The 20,463-nt window shown below is 34.1% G+C and overlaps 1 protein-coding gene across 1 annotated transcript in view; it reads left to right on the top strand.

The window, feature by feature from the left end:
* Positions 1-19,835, top strand: part of LOC146532255 (zinc finger SWIM domain-containing protein 4-like) — a 70,337-nt gene extending 50,502 nt beyond the window's left edge. The window contains exons 2-22 of the mRNA XM_085197117.1: positions 5,931-6,024; positions 7,335-7,462; positions 8,439-8,650; positions 8,996-9,076; positions 9,297-9,584; positions 9,807-9,934; positions 10,319-10,390; positions 10,710-10,799; positions 11,123-11,292; positions 11,537-11,646; positions 11,877-12,090; positions 12,706-12,856; positions 13,187-13,328; positions 13,597-13,820; positions 14,180-14,480; positions 14,646-14,761; positions 14,968-15,118; positions 15,496-15,717; positions 16,242-16,364; positions 16,895-17,081; positions 17,273-19,835. Coding sequence (XP_085053243.1) covers positions 5,931-6,024; positions 7,335-7,462; positions 8,439-8,650; positions 8,996-9,076; positions 9,297-9,584; positions 9,807-9,934; positions 10,319-10,390; positions 10,710-10,799; positions 11,123-11,292; positions 11,537-11,646; positions 11,877-12,090; positions 12,706-12,856; positions 13,187-13,328; positions 13,597-13,820; positions 14,180-14,480; positions 14,646-14,761; positions 14,968-15,118; positions 15,496-15,717; positions 16,242-16,364; positions 16,895-17,081; positions 17,273-17,403 — 3,335 coding nt within the window. The 3' untranslated portion in view covers positions 17,404-19,835. The remainder of the gene's footprint in view (positions 1-5,930; positions 6,025-7,334; positions 7,463-8,438; positions 8,651-8,995; positions 9,077-9,296; positions 9,585-9,806; positions 9,935-10,318; positions 10,391-10,709; positions 10,800-11,122; positions 11,293-11,536; positions 11,647-11,876; positions 12,091-12,705; positions 12,857-13,186; positions 13,329-13,596; positions 13,821-14,179; positions 14,481-14,645; positions 14,762-14,967; positions 15,119-15,495; positions 15,718-16,241; positions 16,365-16,894; positions 17,082-17,272) is intronic.
* Positions 19,836-20,463: the final 628 nt, after the last annotated feature.

Genomic DNA, 20,463 nt, shown 5'->3' with positions numbered 1-20,463 from the left:
TAAAATCTAGTCTAAAGTTTTCTAGTGCAAGAGGTCGACGGGCAAATACCCGCATTTTTTATTTATAAAATGAACAGTCGATAGAAAAAAGTATTGCCTTAGAATATAAATACCATATTTGCACTAAACGCTAGCCGCTTCGATAGCCCAGTATATAGAGGTGCAGATTTAAGTAGAAGCCAACGTGTGAGCAGAGTTCAAGACCAAAGCACAAAATATTTAAAAAAAAATATATTTTTTAAAAAAAGTATTTTCATAAAATTATTTATAATGTCAAGCACGTGTAACATTTGTAAATTGAATGTACTGGTTACGCAAAAAAGAATAAATTGTGCAAAGTGTCAAACCAAATACCACTTTGAATGTGTTGTTCGATCGGGGACTAAATCCAATATCGTACGAGGACTGTGGCTTTGTGCGGCGTGTAAGAATAAGTCTCCACCTACTTTAGTGGAAAGTGGAATTGGAAGTGCTCACAAAACTACCGAAGAGACAGTCGCCTCTGATGATAAGTGGCTATCGGCAATTAGAAACGAAGTGCAGAAAGTTATTACCCAAACTGTAAGTACAGAACTCATAAAAATTCGGGAAGAATTGTGTGGATTGCAAGATATACATTCATCCATAGAGTATTTGTCAAATATTTTCGACACGGTGAAACAGGAGTTGGAAGAAGCAAAAAAAGAAATTTTATTATTGAAGAAAGATAATAGCGAATTAAGAGACATAGTAAAATAGTCACGCAAATGCAATTAGTATTATTGATAAGGAAGCCAGAGCAAATAATATTGAAGTGCATTGCGTACCCGAACATAAAGATGAAAACTTACTTAAAACAGTGGAACAAATTGGAAGGGTTATAAGTATTCCTATCACTGAGGGAAGTGTAGTTAAATGTACCCGGGTGGCTAAATTTAATAAGGCGTCCTTGCGTCCAAGATCGGTTGTGGTTAAATTTAGTTCATCGTTACTAAGAGACAAATTTTTGGCAGGAGTAATTAATTTTAACAAAGCTAATAAAGAGGATAAGTTAAGTACAGCGCATCTTGGGTTATCTGGAGAAAAGAAACCAGTTTTTATTACAGAGCACTTGTCGTCTACAGCTAAGGATATCTACGCTGCAGCTCGTATTTTTGCCAAAGAAAAAAATTATCGTTTTGTTTGGTCGCGTAACGGCAATATATTTTTACGAAAATCGATTTCTAGTGACAAATTATTAGTGAAATCTAAGGACCACTTAGTTACTTTAGCATAAGGATTGTTTCAAGTATTGCTTCTTGATTGTAAAAAAAAAAAGATGAGTTATCACTTTAATATATTTTATCAAAACGTTAGAGGTATGAGAACAAAAACAAATGAAATATATCTTTCTGTCCTTAATTCAAATTACGATATAATAATTTTTACAGAAACTTGGCTTAATTGTGGTGTACTGAATAATGAGTTAATAGATGATAGATACTATGTGTTTCGTAGGGACCGTGAATCCGGTCAATCGTGTAAATTGGATGGAGGAGGAGTTTTAATAGCAGTGTTAAAAAAGTTTAAATGTTATAGGATCAGCTCGTGGGACACCAACTGCGAAGATATCTGGGTCAATATAATTTTAAATTCAAAATCTATTTATATATGTGCTGTATATATTCCCTCTCCACTCAATATTTCCACTCTTGAACAATTTACACAGAATGTTGAACAAATAATAGTTAACGAACAATCACATGCTGTTGTTGTTGGCGATTTTAATATCTCGTCATTGAAATGGAGTTCTGCTGATCACACTTGTATATTAACTCCAAGCAATAGCAGTAAGGCAGTATCCATCATCAGTGATTTCATGGCATTAACAAATCTATTTCAATTTAATTGCGTCAGTAATGTATATGGTAAAACATTAGATCTTGTGTTTGGTACAATCAATAATATAAAGGTAAAGAAAAGTAATTTCTCTGTATGCTCTGTGGATATTTTTCATCCGCCTTTAGATATCAACCTTAGAACAGACTACGATGATTCATTATTAGCTACAAATTCTATAATAAAGCACGATTTTAGAAATGCGGACTATGGACAAATAAACAAATTTCTTCGAGATATAGATTGGGAATCTTTATTTAGTAAATGTGACAATATTAATGAAATGACTGATATCTTTTACATACAAATACGAAAAATTATAGATAAATGCATTAAGAAAAAAGTAGTTAAGCAAAATTCACCTTATCCAGCATGGTACTCAAATAAATTAAAAAGACGGCTTGCGAAGAAAAATAAATATAGGATACAGTTTAAAAAATACGGTAATCCGTTGGACGAAATTGAATTCAAAATATTGAGAGAGAGGTGTGAAATTCTTATTAACTTAGAATATAAAAATTACATTACTAACGTTGAAAATAATATTAAAATTAATCCAAAATTCTTCTACTCTTATATTAAGATGAAGCGTTCTAACAAATGCAACTTCCCTGCTTTAATGACTTTGAACGGCGTTTCGTCAACCAATGGATCTGATATTTGCAATCAATTTGCAACGCACTTCTCAAGTGTGTATACTTCACAAAATTTGACAACACTTCATCCATATAAAGCTACATTGTTAAATTGCACTTCAGAGTTGTCAAAAATAAACATCCAAGAGAAGGATATTGTCGATAAATTAAAATGTATTGATACAAATAAGGGCACTGGACCGGACAATATACCTCCCTTTTTTGTTAAACAGTGTGCTGTCCATCTAGCTAAGCCTCTATTCTTATTATTTAATAAATCTTTATGTGTAGGTGAATTCCCGTGTTCATGGAAAGTTGCAAAAGTTGTCCCCGTCTTTAAGGCCGGTGATAGAAAAGATATTTCAAATTATAGACCAATTTCCATATTGTCAGTTTTTTCTATAATATTCGAGTCATTCATTTGCCCAGTGCTCACGTGGCATATGAAATCAGAAATTATAGAAAATCAACATGGTTTTATCACAAAACGATCCACTCTGTCGAATTTGGCAATAGTTGTTGATGATTTAGCTATGGCGTTGGATAATTCTGAACAGGTAGATTGCGTTTATACAGACTTCGCCAAAGCATTCGACGTCGTCGATCATAGTATTTTATTAAATAAACTTAGTGTGTATGGTATCAATGGCAATCTAATTAAATGGCTTAGGTCTTACTTGTTGAATCGTAAAATGAATGTAGTCTTAGGGGGATATCTGTCGCAAACGTTTATTGCGACCTCTGGTGTCCCTCAAGGTTCCATTCTTGGCCCCACATTGTTTGGGTTTTTTATAAACGATATACACGACTGTTTTAGGCATAGTAGATTTCAATTATATGCTGACGATCTTAAAATATACAGCAAAATTATTAACATAGCCGACTCGATTAAATTACAACAAGATTTGGATAGACTTTCATTGTGGTGTGATAATAATAACTTAAAAATGAATCATCTCAAATGTCACATTTTAACATTTAGCCGTAAAGTTAAAAATATTAACTTTAACTATTCTATAAATGGAAATATTTTAGGAAGAGTCAACCAAATTAGCGATCTTGGGATCATATTAGACAATAAGTTAAGTTTTATTCCACATTTAGACGACATAATAAAAAAGGCACTAAAATTGCTAGGTTTCATTTTGCGAGCCTCAAAAGAATTTAAAAGATCTAGTACCAAAATAACATTATTTAACTCTATAATACGTAGTAAGCTTGAATATTGTTCTATTGCATGGAATCCTCATTACAAGTCACATGAAAACAGATTAGAAAGAGTACAGAAGAGATTTTTACGTCAATTGGCTTACAAAGATAACTTGCTGAAACAAACTAAAAGCTATTCCGATCACTTAAGATTTTATAATGCCCTTTCTTTATCTAATCGTAGAGATTTACTTGATCTTTGCTTCTTACATAAGATTATAAATGGGGGTATAGATAGTCCAAATTTGTTACACAGAATAGGTTTAGCAGTACCAAGGCACAATTCTAGAAGCCACAATAAAAATAAGCACACTTTTAAAGTGCGTTTCTGTAGGAGTAACATAGGCAAAGCAGCTCCATTAAATAGAAGTCTAATATTATATAACAGCATATTCAAAAAAGCAGCTTTAGATATATTTAAACAATCTATATCATCTTTCAAACTACAAACAAAAAAAAATATGTTTTCTCTTAAAAAATAATTATCAATTAACTTGAAATTATTAGTTATGTTTTTTAATAGGTAAAATCATTGTTAAATTTTTGTGTTCTGTTTCTTATATAGTACTTATAAGTTTTTTATTTTTATTATACTTTATATAAATTATTATATTTTATATATATATATATTTTGAAGTGTAAGTAATGTTAGTGTAGAATGATTTGTATTGTGTTTGTTTTCTGTTGTTTTTCTTTTTTATTTCATGCATGTCAAGTTAGCCTGTAAGTGGGGTATACAATTAATGTAGTACTCGCGTAAGATTGTTTTTGTTTTTAGTGTTTGTATTATTATTGTATACAACGTTGGCTTCCTATTAAATAAAATAAAAATAAAAAAAATTAAAATAATGTATATAATAAGTCATTTTCCTTTGATTCACAAACTCAAGACGTGCCAGATAGATATGTTATTTATAATCTCGGCTTTAAACGAAAAAGTCACGAAAAGATTTGAAAACACAGATAACATATTTTCTTTGGCTCGTTTATATTTTTTTTATCTATTGATATTAAAATTCCCAAGAAAACGATATCGATATTAATCAATATTTAATATCGATTTACAATATTTTTTATTGTTCTAACTATCAAATATAAGTAGACTATTGTGTGGAAATTCTTAAGCAACATATAAGTCACTTTTTACAATCAGTATCGTAATCGATTTATCGATATCGATCAGTATAATTAAATAACTGGTACTGCAGTCAAGACGTATAAAATTAAGTGATAAAAAATAATTAAACAAAAAGGTCTTATGGCACAGTTGGGTGGGGCAAGGTAAACGTGTTTGATTTGGGGTAAATACTAATATGGGAAATATTAGTCACCTATATATCTATATGTAATTTGTTTTTTTTACTGAATAGTATTTTTCGTTTCTTTTTTAACATTAAAAATGTTATCGTGCCTAATTAAATGTTGAAGCGCTGTAAATAAAGAATTAGTAAACTGATATATATAGAATTAGTAATCTAGTTCGAGATCTGTTAACTAGATAAAATGGATGGCTGCATCCATACTATTGAAATAACCGAAAAATTAGGAATATTTTCTTCTCTAAAGATATTAGCTTCTATCTTCCTTAATGTTAGAAGATACCTAAATCAAAGTAAAGAAAACTAAATGTACTCTGTTCGTTCTAGTATATGATAATAGATATTAATAGACAGAGTCCCATGAATTTTACGCAATCCCAATCGCGTTATACAGTCTACATTTTTTATATTGCTTCGTAATCTGATTTTTTATTAATATAGTGAAAACGACCTTTAAAAATTTACAATAGATTGTATTGTTACTTAAATATGATGACCTAGAATAAGAGCGTGGATACAAGATTTCGTTTATCTTGTAAATAATTCGTTAATATAGATTTTTTAAATAATTGTAAACGCTGTTTTCTATAACGTTATAATTTTGTTCTTCGTTTGCGGATTGTTAAGTTGTAAATAGTTCAGTCCACTCTCCACATTTTACCTATTTACATAAATTTCCTCACTGGTGGACTTATTTGACCAACGTCAGAGCTCTTTCAACTTGGTCTTCTGAAGTCTGGTAAAGGGACCTTTCGGCCAAAAGCATACACTGACGAAAAAACAAAAGATGATTTTATTTCGTTTATAATTTTTAAGCATTTATATATCTAGGTTATTTATACATATACCACAATTTAAATTTACAACTATTGCTATATTTTTATAATAATTTTAATATTTCTTCTTTCAGGTTTTCACCTAAGTGGAGTGGTGCGTGCTCCGGCCGCGGTGCCACCGTGCTCCGAACCTGAAAGGTTATACAGGGTTACAGTCTCATTTGACAGGTAAATATTATGAATAATAAAGTTTAAAATATTTATAAAGATTATAAAATATTTTTTTAAAAAATATCTTTATAAAAATAAAAAGAATTAAGAATCTGTAATAAATTTTGCCAGTTTGATTGTCCTCGATAGTCGTGACGTCATTGATACAAAAATGGCGATAATGCTGTAATTTAAATCTTAATAAAAAGCGGCAAATCAGAAACGAGGTTTAAAAGAACAAAAAATATCTAACTTCCATAAAAGGTAACCACGAACTTCATGTTGAATGATAAAGTAGTGAATTAGACTTTCTAAAATGACAATAAAAATTCAAGAATTTTTATTTGTTATTTTGTTTTGAGGCCATCGTGGCGCGGCGACATAGCGTGTGACTGTAAGGGCGACAGTTGTGGGTTCGATTCCCTCTCCTCTAGTCACAAATGAGATTGTCCAGTTCTGCCACACTACCCGCAATGTCTCGAAAATTGAACGGAAAAAGAGAACAGAGTGTCTTAACACTAGTTACCTATGTATGTGGTATACATCATGAAGTTTTTCTACTTACTAAAAAATGAATAAAATATATCTTTGAAAAAAATTACTTTACATAAATAGATGTCTATGAACGCCGATACTTCAATTGCATTGAACTTAACCCTTAAGTTTTTCAAATGATCGACCCCAGAACACTTTCACGAAGTCGACCAACAAATGAATGCGAAGAAATTTAAAACCTAGTTACAATTGTTAGAACGGAATAAAATATGAAAAGACTGCAGCAAAAGTTTCTACCTGAGCCCTTTGTACGAAGTGTCACTTTAAACAAATTGCGCAGGCGCAGCATTCGTAGGGCTATAGAGTAACTTATAAAAAAATAAAGAGACTTATAAAAAATAAATTACAGGGGATTGTCGAAAACGCAAAGGATCATTGTTGAAAGGTCTATGCTGGTAAAGAATTTCGTTCAATAGATATTTGGAACAAGTACTGTACATAAATAATATATTCGATTTACCAATGTAAAGAAATAACGCTAAAATCAATTTTAAATATGTCTGTACATGGAAGATATAGTAAAGAAAGTATTATTGTGGTATTTTATCAGTGTAATAGAATGGAACCCAATTTTATATTTTGTCTGTTTGTCTGTGCATACTAATCTCAGAAACAACTCTACCAATTTAAATGCAATTTTATCATCGTCTTTTGCTTAACACTAGATTCCCTCTGCCTACCCTGCTGTGTGGGGGATATAGTGTGTAGCTGATTAAATTTAGATTCCCAAGGTTCCCCAAACACTAATTTTTCTTATCAATTCCCCATTCCAGATGTAAGATAACAGGCGTGACATGCAGCTGCGAGGCGCGCGACATATTCTGGTGCCAGCACGTGGTGGCGCTGGCGCTGTATCGCATACGGAATGCGGATTCGGTGCGATTGCGGGTACCTATATCAGGTTGGTAGATGTTCATTGTTTTTGTGTGTGAGTATGTGTGTTTTTTGTGTATTTTGGAGGGTAGGCAGAGATATTTAAAGTAACTTAACTTAGCTTAACGCTGTATCGCTAGTGGTGTAGTCAGAGAAGACGAAGTCAAACGCTATGTCCTCCGAGTGAGAATCGATTGAAAAGAAAATTTAGTGATAGAATATTCCGTTCTTCATATTTTAGATATTTTGTACACGTTACGTGTTAGAAAACGGAACCAAATGTGCGCTATATCTGTTAGAAGCGTTTGTCTAGTAAAATTTCGAGAGTTAGCATATTTCCTTCCTAGTATAATGGATGCCAAAATAAAAAATAAATAAATAAAATATTTAAAACATTAACTAACCCTCATTTTATTATAACATAAATTATTCAAAATCGATATCCATAACAAAATGTACTCGAGACATTTAATATTTCACCATAGTTTGGTGCTTTACCTCTTGGAGCCTCAACGCCTCGATCAATCATAATGAAATTTAACACGCACGTACCTTATTTATGGTATGGAGTAGGGTATATTTATCCTACTTGTATAGAATCTTATATTGTAATATCTGTTTAGAAAAATAGTTTTTTTTAGGATTTTAGGAATGAATTTCTTTAGTAGGTACGAGAAATAGAATTCCAGTCAGAAACGTTTTTTTAACGTTTAACTATAACGATCTGTTATAAATGCAATCCCACTCTTTCTGAAAAAAGCTATTAGATTAAAAATTATATTATTTGAACCTGCTACATAAAAAAACAGCTTTTAACGCTGGGTCCCGCATAAAGCAATGCATATAGCAGGGAAGTACCCTGCCGTCGAATTCTCGAGGCATTGCGTAGCGGAGTACAACGCTGTGCTTTGCCTTTGCAACCATCTCTCGCGTTTACAGTCGCCAGCTTGTATCCCTACTCCAAGACTGGCAACAAATAAACCATAACCTTATATAATTTCCAGAAACCCTCCTCCAAATGGACAGGCAGCAGCTACAGAAGTTCGTGCAATATCTCATAGCGGAACACCACACGGAAGTTCTGCCTACCGCCCAACGCTTAGCTGACGAGGTTCTGCAGGCCAGGTCCGCGATCAACAGGATCTGTGGAGCTCCGGACCCAACTGCTGGACCTCCGCCAGATGCGCACCATGCTTGGCACTTGGATGAGCAGCAGGTGAGGTTTTGTCTGTGGCTTGTATTATTATTATTTTTTGCGTGAAGCTGTCATGTTTTTTTCTGTATAACACCGTTCCACAATTTCTGTCATATTTTCTTTTAAAAATATTTCATTCCCTAAAGGTCGTGGTCGTGGTCGTCGTCGTCATTTGAATACGACAATCCCAGACGAAAACTATCGCGTTAACATTCAGACTTTTGTGCCAATGTCCTATTATACAATTAGCTATTTTATCAAGATTTGAGAATTTATTAACTACTAATTAATTAATCAAAATCCTCCTTATTATTTACATTCCTTATAAAAACGTTACGTAAAACAAAGATCTTATTTTGATTTCAGGTCTGTGAGCAAGTGCGAGCGTACTTATTACAGGGAACTTATTATAATGCAAATAAACAACTAAATTCATTATTTTCTAAGGTGAGTGTTAATAATAAAATAATATTTTTGTACTGAAATATAAATAACGTGACCACCTAAACGACAGCTTAAATTTTACTATTATTTTTAATATATTTAACGACAGACAAAACGAATTGTGTAACTAACTGAGACACCAAGTTTTGGTTGTTTATATATTTGCTGTATTATAAATATAAATAATCCTAATAAACAACAAATAAAATATATTCCATTTTAGGTACGAGAAATGTTAAGAGCACAAGACTCAAATGGTCCAAGAATGTTAATGCTAATGACTGAACAATTCCTATCCGACCCTCGATTATTACTCTGGAGGAACCAAAACACTCCGATGACGGAGAAATGTAGGCAGTTATGGGAACAGCTAGGAGCTTTATGGGTCAGTATAGTTCTGGACCCAGGGAGTAACAAGCACCATAGGATGCAGTGGAGGCATTTGTTGGACAAGTGGTCGGCGGTCGAAGTTTGTCCTACAGAAGACCCTGATTATAGATCGTTTCCTTTGGTGAGTAATATACATTGATGATATATAGCTTTAATTTGTTGTATTATTAGTTTCTCTTTTGTATATATCTGTTAGTAGGCAAAGTCAGTTCAACTAATATTTTTTTCCAAAAAGTGTTCAATTATCTGTTTTTTTTGGTACATACATCTTATCTTGTTACCAGAGCAAGGTGCAAAAAGCTTTTATAAAAATTATACTAACTAAAAAAACCCTCTATTAAAGTACGCAAGAGAAAGGGAAAGAAACGAAAGGGATCGTGACAGAGACCACAGAGACCGGGACAGAGAGCGACACCGTGACAGAGAAGAGAGGGACAGAGAAAGATTGCGGGAGAGGGAGGAAAGAGACAGGTGAATATATAATAACGATATAACGATGCATCCCGTAGCAGCGTAGGCAGAAGAAACTTAGTGTTAAAAGACTTCGTTCCCCATTTTTCGCCAAAACCTCGAGGACATTGTATGTTGAGTGCCGGAATAATAATCGCGCTTTGCTTTGTTACAACAAAATAAAAATTAAAATAATTAATTTCCCCACGCGGGACTCGAACCCACAACCGTCGCGTTTACAGTGACATTTAAGTTGAAAATTGTTATAATACTTATAATAATCCCATTATACTCTTGAGTTGTCTTGAACGGTGGATTGAATTTCAATGATATATATTTATTACTTTAGATAATATTCTTTATACTGTTTTAAATTTATATTATTGCAATTTAACTTATTTCCAGACATAGAGAAAGACAAAGGCGAGAGATGCATTCACACTCGGAAAGTTCTGATGAAGAATCTAGGCCTAATAAGTGAGATATTTGCATTTTTATTATATTTTAATTTCATACTCAATGACAATGATTACAAAGTTATTTGCAAAAGTTAGTTTTTTGTAAATAGTTTTTTCTTAATCTAGTAATAGTAATATTGTAATTTTGTTCATGAATCATGAATGTCATCATTTATTTGTAACTACAGTATAAGAATTTTAAAGGAAGCTCGATAACAACTTAATTTGTTAATTTGCGAAGGACGCTGGGACCATTTCGAAGAAGCGCGGATTCGAGTCCCGTCACATTCAAATTTTAGTACCTTTCTGATTTTTTATTTTTTTTGTTGAAATTTCAGCTATGAACGCGAATATAGGAGAGCAAGTAAAAGACTACGATTACTCAACCATAGGTCGGCACCATTAACGCCTAGGACTGTATTCCACAAGTGAGTATGATAATTCACACTTTTAAAATTAAACAATTAAAATTTTAGTGTCTTTTAGACATGTCTTTAAATATTTAATAGTAATAAAATAAATATACGTATTTGTTGTATTTATGTATATTATAAGTAGTTATTCTATGTGATTTTCCGACTGACAAAATGCGGACCATAGTGGCATACACAAGGTTCTTTCTACCTACCCTACTATTTACTGTCTACTACTATCTACTACTGGAAACAGCTTGAAGCTTGGGCTTTTCTTTTATATTATACGAAATTCGTAATATAATATATAAACTTTAAAATAATATTTTGTATTACAGAGCGTTAGACGCAGTAGATATTTCTTGGGAGAACGAGCACCTCAAGAACATACTGAGTTCTGACGAGTTCTGCGACCCTGAGAAACTGGACAAGCCGGGCGCGTCCAGCGCGACCACTACCTTGCAGCCTTACCCCAAGTTCAATGAGATTGGTCAACCTTTGTGGCATGGTGAGTAGCGTATTATAAACTCATCATCTGTTCACACATTCACTAGCATAGGCTATGCCTTATGGTGTAAAGTGGGGCTGGCTACTGGCACTGGCTAACCTATCCTGATATATGCGGGATATAGCGTGAGGCTAAAAAATAATATCAAGTTTAAAATTAATTTATATCAAGTTATCTCAGTTCTCTTTTTTTTAGAGTTTTAAAATACTATATTATTGTATTTTATGTTATTCTTTTTTCGCAGAACACTTGCCAGTAGTGGGAGCTCGCATAGAGGCGTTGAGAGCGCACGGCCGCGCGCCCGCCGCGTTGCGGCTGGCTGTGGCCGCAGCGAGGGCTATGAGGCATCGACAGGTTTGTTTTATTTATTTATGTTTCATTTTGACGCTGTATCCTCCACATAACCTACCCTAGGCAGAGGGATCCTGGCAACCTTTGGCCTGGCAACTCCATATTCTTTTCGTTCTTTGGTTCCCTATCTTCCGCCGAAATCTGGACGCATTTTGTAGATTGATTCAACGCCGCAAAACATAATCATGTAACGAATACAGGATCATAATATAAATGTACATATAATTCCACAGGAAGTAGCCCAACAGCGCTGGCAAGAAGCGGGTGGTGGCGAAGCTTCGAGCAGTTCAAGTGCTAGTTCGGTTCCGAGTTGTGCCAATGACTCTTGTGTGGGACAATGTGATCGCGCCAAGATATCTCTGGTCTGTGCTCACATGGACGCCGGGGCTTGCCTCAGTGCTGGAAACACTTGTGCCTTGTCGCATTCACAGAGATGTATAGGTAGAGGTAAGTTGTTTGTCTACTATTTTTTATTATATATTATTTACCATTATATATGTGTCTATTTCCTCGCTCCGGTAACGGGATAGTACGGCATTGAGTTTCGCCACTCAACACGATACGTTTGGGAAATTGGGTGATGTGTGGAGAGTGGAGTGCATATTACATACAGTATGACCACCTTGCAGTTAGACTTTCTGAATATTTAAGCATTGTACACTTGAGTAGGCTATCTAAAGCTAACCTTGGGGTAGCCACAATTCGTCGACCGCACTTTGTACATAAATAAATACTAGTACATCATTATTAATAATATTTATATTACTAGTAACAGAGTATACTTTTATTAAATTAGTGAATCAATTTTACATTTTTAAATATAAATTATTATAAAAAAGACTAGTTATTATTATTATATCGTTTATCATGCTTTTTTTTTGTACATAAACTATCTATGTGTTAGTCTGATCTATAAGCTTTATTATTGTAAAGTTTAATTTACTTCCCTGTAGTAATTTTAGCGTGAAGTGAAACAATCTCACAAATTTTCACATTTATAATATTAGTAGGATAGGTTAAGAGTTTAAAAATTCGCAAATATTAACAACAATAAACCACCAGACAGCAGATGCTGGACGGGCTGGACGTTAGAAGCGATATGGTGCGTGTACGAGTGCCTAGCGGACGCGTGCCTCGCACCCGACGACCAGCGCGCGTCCCCTCGCCTACACACCTACATTGACGAGGAACCAAACACAGGATTACCTCCTAGGTGGGTTGTTGGTGAATTTTGTGAAATTTTGTCTTTAAGTCAAAGATGTTGTCTAAGTTATGCTTAAAATCTAATAATACAAGACAACACAATACATACAACATTATTATTAAATGTGTAATTTGCCTAATTTTCTTAAAAACTGAAGTAGACTGTGGCTCTCTCTAAACTGAGGATTTCTACTGATAGTACAGCAAATTCTCAAAATAAGCCACTAAGTCTACCCTGAATGGATGGTTAATTGGTCGACTGGTACAGATTTCTTCACTTTTAATTATGTCAGTAAATAATATTAAAAAAAATCCTATATAAATTAATATAATTTCACAGATATCAACACGTTCCAGTAGCGGGTAGTAAAAACCCCGAAGAAACCTATCTAGCATTAGCATTAGAAGCTGCGTTACTCGGTTTGGGAATGCAACGAATGTTACCTAGCGGTCTGTACGCACAGGAACGATATTGTAAACAGGTAAGTAGTCTGTGGAGAGATAATTGTTAACGCGGCGTGGCGATACCGCGGGAACGTGGGAATAGAGTGTCTTAAAATTATAACTAGACTCAATCTCTCAATCCTTTGCGGGATATATGTGAATATAATATTTATATTAGTAGTCAGATTTTGATTCAGATTTGTTTAAGCCAAGATATTTAAAATATTTGAATATAAAGAATATTTATTATTCCAGTAATTGACACTTTCTCGATTTATTAACATATAAAATGATTAATTTTCGCAGGAAGAACGTTTAATAAGTCAACTCCAGCGTGTAGAAGGCGAGGCGGCGGCGGGAGTGTGCGCGAGGGTAGCGAAGGCCCTTCTTGCTGGAGGACCTTCATCATGTCTCGGTACCAAAGTGCATCCGAGATCAGCTCCTGCCCATACGTTTGCCAGGTTCTTGTTCTTGGTGTTGTTGCCAAGTGACCCGGAACTGGCGTATAGAGTTGGCTTAAGGGCTATGAGGTTAGTTGGATACAATTTCTCACGATTTTAAATTTATACGCTTAATTACTGTAAACTGACATAAGGTAAAACCATTGTCAAATATTTTTCAAAGAGAAATGACAGATACTTTTGAATCACTTTCATGTTCTTAAAGAATAAACATAGTTCTTTGGGCTGTAAATTATAACTGTATATTTATTTGAAAACTGTACTCTTTGAATGTAACAGTATCAGTAGTTTTACATAAATATTGAATCGAGTTACTATATACCAAAATTTTATTTATTTTTTTTTTCAAAATGAAAGCATTCTAGTTCTTTTCTTCAAACTGATATATCCTCAGAAATTTTCATATTTATAATATTTGTCCTCTATAGGTTACCGATGGTGGAAGAGGCGTACGCGTTAGATGGCAACGCAGCAGCGGGCGGAGCGGGTGCGTGGCACACGCTGCAGCACGCGGAGCAGCAGCAGGCGGCGCTGGCCAGCGCGCTGCTGGGCGCCGCTCGCGGCACTCCGGCGCGCCTTCGTGCGGCGCTCGCCGCCGCGCAGCGCCACGTGCGCTCGGCGGCGCAGCTATTCCGCTTGGCGCAGGACGCGTTGCGCCACGCCGCGCCGCCTGATGCGCCGCACCACCACCGAGACCTGCTAGCCGCTGCTTTCGAGCTGGGACTGCAGGTGAGCCAGGGAGGGGACTGTGGGATAAGAGAAAGAAAGCGAGATAATGTGTATTTGTGTGTGAGTGCGTGTAATAATAATGTTATATTTTCAACAGTATTATCTATTTTTAATTTTCTTTAATCACTTAAACACTTCAAATTACTTTTATTTTATTTATTACAGGTCCTCCGCATGACGCTATCAGCCGTGAACTGGAGGAGGCGGGAGATGGTACGGTGGCTCGTCACGTGTGCTACGGAGTTGGGATTGGACGCGTTGCTCTCTATTATGCAGAATTGGTTAGCTTATTACCTTTTGTCGCTTTTTTTCCTGTACATATACAACTCTATAAATCTAAGCCAACTTAGTAAATAATAGAAAAATTAATTAAAGAAATCATTTATTTCTTAACAATCATCATCAATGCGAATAGGAAAAACGGAAAGGAAAAACCTTTAAGAAAAATAATATAATTCAACATGTATACCTATAATATTCCTACCAGGTACGAGCTGTTCACGCCAACAGAAGCAACGGGTCCCGTAGCAGCAGCCGCCATGTCGCACGCCACGGCGTTGCGGCTCGGGCTCAGTTTTGAACAGCAGGAGAAACTGAGCGCTTGTGCCAGGACACTGGCTTTGCAGTGTGCTGCTAAGGTGAATTGTGTTTTTTTTATATGTTATTGGTAAGGCAGAGAATATATAAAGTTGAAACGCGATGTTCACTTCATTTTCTGGCTGTATTAGGAGTAGTATGTGTTGAAAAATTATAATATAAAAATGAATTTAATTGTTTTTATGAAGATATTAGTATTGGATGATGATTATATTCAAATTAAATAAATATTTACTTAGTCATCTTTAAAATGAATTTTCCTCGGAATGTCTTAACATTAGTTTCCCTCTCCCTATTTTGTTATATACGCTGTATCACACAGCGTGAAGCCGAAAAAAAAATTGCCTGACTTGTTATACGAGAAACACCGAAAGTTCCTTTTTTAAATAATCCTTCAATCACACTTTCCATTTTCCAGGACCCTCCCGGCTGTGCCCTCAGTGCCCTCTCAGTCTGCGAGGGCTCCGCGGGTGCCTTCGAAGCAGCATGTGCTGCGGTAGGTGGTGCTGCTGCAAGAGGTGCTCTAGCATCGAGCCAGTTATTCGCGGTCGCGAGATATATGGAGCAGAGGGGCCAGCCCGCGAGAGCTATGAGACTGGCAACGCTGGCTATGAGGAATCTGCATTTGCATTATAATCAGGTTTGTTTGTTGAGAATTCGTTTGGTTATTCTTGTGTTCATTCATTCTCGTTTTAGTTCGTTCATTACCTCTGTGTTATTTATGCCTTCTTGTTTGAAGTGAATGAATGAAATAAATTATTATTTTTTTCTTTGCTAAATAATGATAATGAGTTATATGCGCTAATGTGATATATAAACATACAAAAAGCTTTTCTGCTTTCCCTTGCTCGTTTCATTTATATAATGTATTATTTGGTGTACAATAAAAAGTATTTTATTTTAATTTATTTTTCTTATTTCATTTTAATTATTTAAGGGTTATTTCCAATTAAATTAAAATGATGATATTTTTCTAAATTGAAACACAATTTTATTACTAATTTATAATTTCCAAATTTTATAAAATTTCTCTTATCATCAAAAATCAAAATAAACTATGTGTGAAGAGGTTGATGACAGTGAATGGTGAATAAAACGCCTACTAGAAATACAATGTGACCCTAAAACTAACAAAAAAAACTTAATTCCACCTATAATTTCCAGGACAGCCATCCGGCCATAGCTGATATACATTGGGCAGTCGCCCTCGCCCACTCGCTGGGCAGGGCGGAATTACAAGCGATGTTGCCCTTGCTTGTTAAAAATGTACAGTGTGCGCCTGTTCTGGTGAGTTGTATTTAAATTTTATGTTATGTTTTTGTTTTTTTTTAATATACAGGGTGGAATTGTCAGCACCACTTTAAATGAAACCACGGTTTTAACTACTCTATAAAAGCCTAATATAATTCAGAAAAAAAATAATTCCCAAAAATGAAAAAGTTATTTTTTCAAACAAAATAAATAATAAAATTATCGTTTTAAAATAAAACGCCATTTGTAACGTATAACATAGGCACGCACACACTTACCTGTCAAAGCGGCAACGTCGCTTACGTATGTGTGCGTCACACGAAATACAGGTATGGATAAAAATCGTGAAATGAAAAAAAATCCTACGTCCAAACTGTTGAGGTACATTGAATGATTTTTGTAGGTCTGAGTTTGAAGTATTATACCCTATATGCAGTTTTAGTAAAAGGAGCGCTGCCTCTACCACCCTGTATTTATTTATTTTTGTTTTAAAGACGTAGTTTTTTTAATATTGACTTCTCATTATAACTTCATTCGTTATTTAATATCAATGTTTCGACCTCCAGTCAGACGTACTACGTCGTTGCTGCGTGGCGGCGGCGGGGTGCTCTCGCGCGCGACCCCCTCCCCCGCGCCCGCCCACGCCCCTCCGCCCCCTGTTAGAGGCGGCACTACGGGCGTACGCGTCGACCACGCACGCGCGACTGGCTCACATATCGCCGAGACATTATGCCGATTTTGTGGATTTTTTGGGTGAGTTATATAAAACTTTATATGTATTGGAATACACACAACTATATGAAATATTAATATTTATTTTATCAAATAATTCATACCCTCGTATGGGAATCGAGCTCACAACCTGTCACGTTTACATTATACCTTGTATTCCTGCACCACAATTAGCCTCAATAACAAACATATTTAATATTTTTTTACTTCAGGTAAAGCGCGCGACACGTTCGCACTCGCGCACGACGGACCGCATCAGTTCGCAGCACTTTTGCAAGAAATCAAATTAAAATACAAAGGCAAAAAGAAATTAATGTTCCTTGTAAAAGAGAGGTTTGGCTGAGACCACACTGAATAGTTAGTTAGTCATTAAACTTAAATGACGGCCATGTTTGTTATTTGTTTTTTTTTAGTTTTTATTTTTTTTAAATCGCGACACTTAAATTGTGCAATAGACGGCCAAGTATCGTATATTTTTATAACTCGATTCGAATAAAAGACATTTAGGTGTATAATAAATAAATGTATGTAAGTTTAATATTGTCACGGCTACATTACCTCATGTATTGTATGGCGGTAGGGTGTTCCACATTTTCTACCAAACCAGTCTTTTCTAAAGTATTATTTTGTATGTAAACTAGTATTTACCTCCTAGATCGCGTTAATGAGCGTTGTATGATCTCAACAGTTCCATTCTGTAAATATTATAGTTGTAAATATTAATTTGTAAGTACTAGCTTAGTTCGTTGGAAATGTTAGATATATTTTAATTGAATAGGCGAATTTGGGCGTTTTTTTTAAATATATAAATTAATAATGAGCGCTCGTCAAAGTAACTGATTACGTCGTATATAGCGTCCATAGCAGTGGCATCTTGTAACGGTTGCCGCACATATCGACTTTACAGTGTTTATCAATTGCGTTTTCTTTTTAATAGTTTCTTGCCATTACATTTCAATTTTTTTTTTATATAAAATAACAGTGAATATTGCAACCGCCAAGTCGACAGTGAGCGGCAACTTAAATGACACCACACCAAAGAAATATAAATATAAGCGATACCAGCTTGGAGTAAGCGAAGCCATCTTTCCTTCAGTATTCTTGAGTATTCATATAATATGTATAATATGTATGTAGGTGTTCGTTTAAACGTTAAGACCACTTCGATTCTGTTGATTGTTTCTGTTACGGCCATTTTGTTTCGTTTTCATTTTGGTTGCACTGCATTTTTTTTTATTATTATTATTTTTTTTATTTTATGTATCATACATTTTTTCTAATTCTATATTTAGTGTAGACGTAAACAAGAAGTGCATTTATAAAGGTAGAAATTTAATATTTAATAGACGTGACATTGCATAGTGTTCAGAAGTTAGGATCAATCGATTATGATAGTGTTTAAGCGAGGGGGGAGACTTTTGTACTTTTTGTGGTGTGAAGGGGTTCGGCAAAACCTTTGTTTTATATCACCACACAATATAATATGAAAATTGTAAAATTGTAATATTCTTTTTATAATTCTATTCGCTTATGAAATTCATAAGCGTAACTTGCCAACCCTGTTATGTGTCAAATATATTTCAAAAATGACAAAAACATCAGTTAATCGAAATTCTCAGTTTAAATGTAATTTGTATGTAGTAAAAATTTTAACTAACAGGATTATAGATTTTTATAATATAATTTTGAATTATTTTATCGATTTTGATTATTAATCAAGATTTGGGATTATGCACTAGTCCGATTAAAATTATTTCATTTAAAATCAATAACAGTCTTGAAAATCAAAGAACTTATGATTTTGATATCAGTCAAAACGGACCTAGAGACCTAAATTTTACAATTAATTTATAAAAAATGATATCTGTTTTAGTGATCAAAACCATTAAATTTAACACTATTATATGTAAATTGTATTTAAACCGAGTAATCATTGTTTAAACACTGATATATGATCCTCTTCGTGTTTCTAAATACTTAATATTGTCATGTCAACTCAGTATTTATTGTAAAAGCAAATTATTGACGTTTTGCTTCTTATTAACATGGCAGACTGATTTGTTTTTTATTATTTTTCCATTATTTCGTATTAGTGATGAATAAGTTGACAATTTGAAGTTTGTATACTATGTATAAAATTATAATTTAGCTAAAATTTGTACGACCACATAAAAACAAGTCAAATTATCAGCTTATTTTTCATTACTTTACACATTTCATGTAAAGTATTTTACACCTTAAAATTCAATGAGCAATAATTTTGTAGCCTTAGCCGGTCTGTTTTTCTTTAGAAGCTTTAGTTTATGAGATCGATTTAAATATAACATTTTATGAGACTACAGTAACAGCTTTAGTAAATGAATATTTTTTATAATTTTAGTGAATAGTGGTGTCGAAATCGACAATCGCCGATTTTACTTGTAATCGAATAAAGTTAATTATTATAAAATAATAATAATAGTACAGAAACACAAATGTATATTGAATCGATTTCGTAAATTACGTTTAAAAATAATAATTAACCTGATCCGCAATAATTATATATTATGATGACTTGCCAAATTGCAAATCCAAGCAAATGATATGACCGCAAGTGCCTTCAGGCAAGTCCTTTTTTCCAGACCGGCTTTTTGTATGTACACTATATATTCTTTTTCGATCTATTTTTACTGCACTAAATGTCGATTAATTTGAAATTGTGTTTTACGTAAAACGTAGACACCCTTCAGTGTTGATTAAGAAGGTGATAATTTCAATAAAAACTATTAAAAATTGTATTGTCTTTTATTTCCTTTATTAGCTAAATAAATAATATGTGAATATACATTAAATATTTTTTTTAATGTTTTGTTTAGGTAATCATCAATATACAATTATACCCACTTGTTTCACATTTTTATTAAGTTTTAAAAATAATCAACTATGACTCTACTTTTAGTATATATTCATCTGTGGGAGCGCTCTTGCGAAATAGTTCGTTCGTGAACTACACAAGACTAATTGACACGGTGCAAGTCGCGCTTAGAATAAGGCCTTTATTGAGAACTGAAACTGAAAGAGGCTGTGTTTAATGTATAGACGTGTCCGGACAACCACAAATGCTGATAAAAGATTTAACATTTTCCTACAACTTTGTTTTCCCCCAGCATATTACTCAACAGGAGTTTTGTGATACGGCAAAAGGATTAAGTAATTGGGAAACTTTTCCAATTTTTTCAACAACTAAGCTAAAACATTTTACATTTTACAAATCTGATCTGATGTGATCTGTGAGCTTGCTGTCTCTATAAATAATAAAGCTTCTATTGGTTCCATCTCCTAGTGCTGATATCACATTGCCTAATGCCAACAGGTCTTGCTTGATCTTCACACCTTTCAAACGCTCCCCACTCGCTTTCGTCTT

Source organism: Heliconius melpomene, chromosome 14, assembly GCF_056956725.1.
Source record: "Heliconius melpomene rosina isolate 202511_hmr_F chromosome 14, ASM5695672v1, whole genome shotgun sequence".
Lineage (NCBI taxonomy): Eukaryota > Metazoa > Arthropoda > Insecta > Lepidoptera > Nymphalidae > Heliconius > Heliconius melpomene.
The sequence above is the reverse complement of the archived record's forward strand: the minus strand, read 5'-3'. Positions and strand labels throughout refer to the sequence as shown.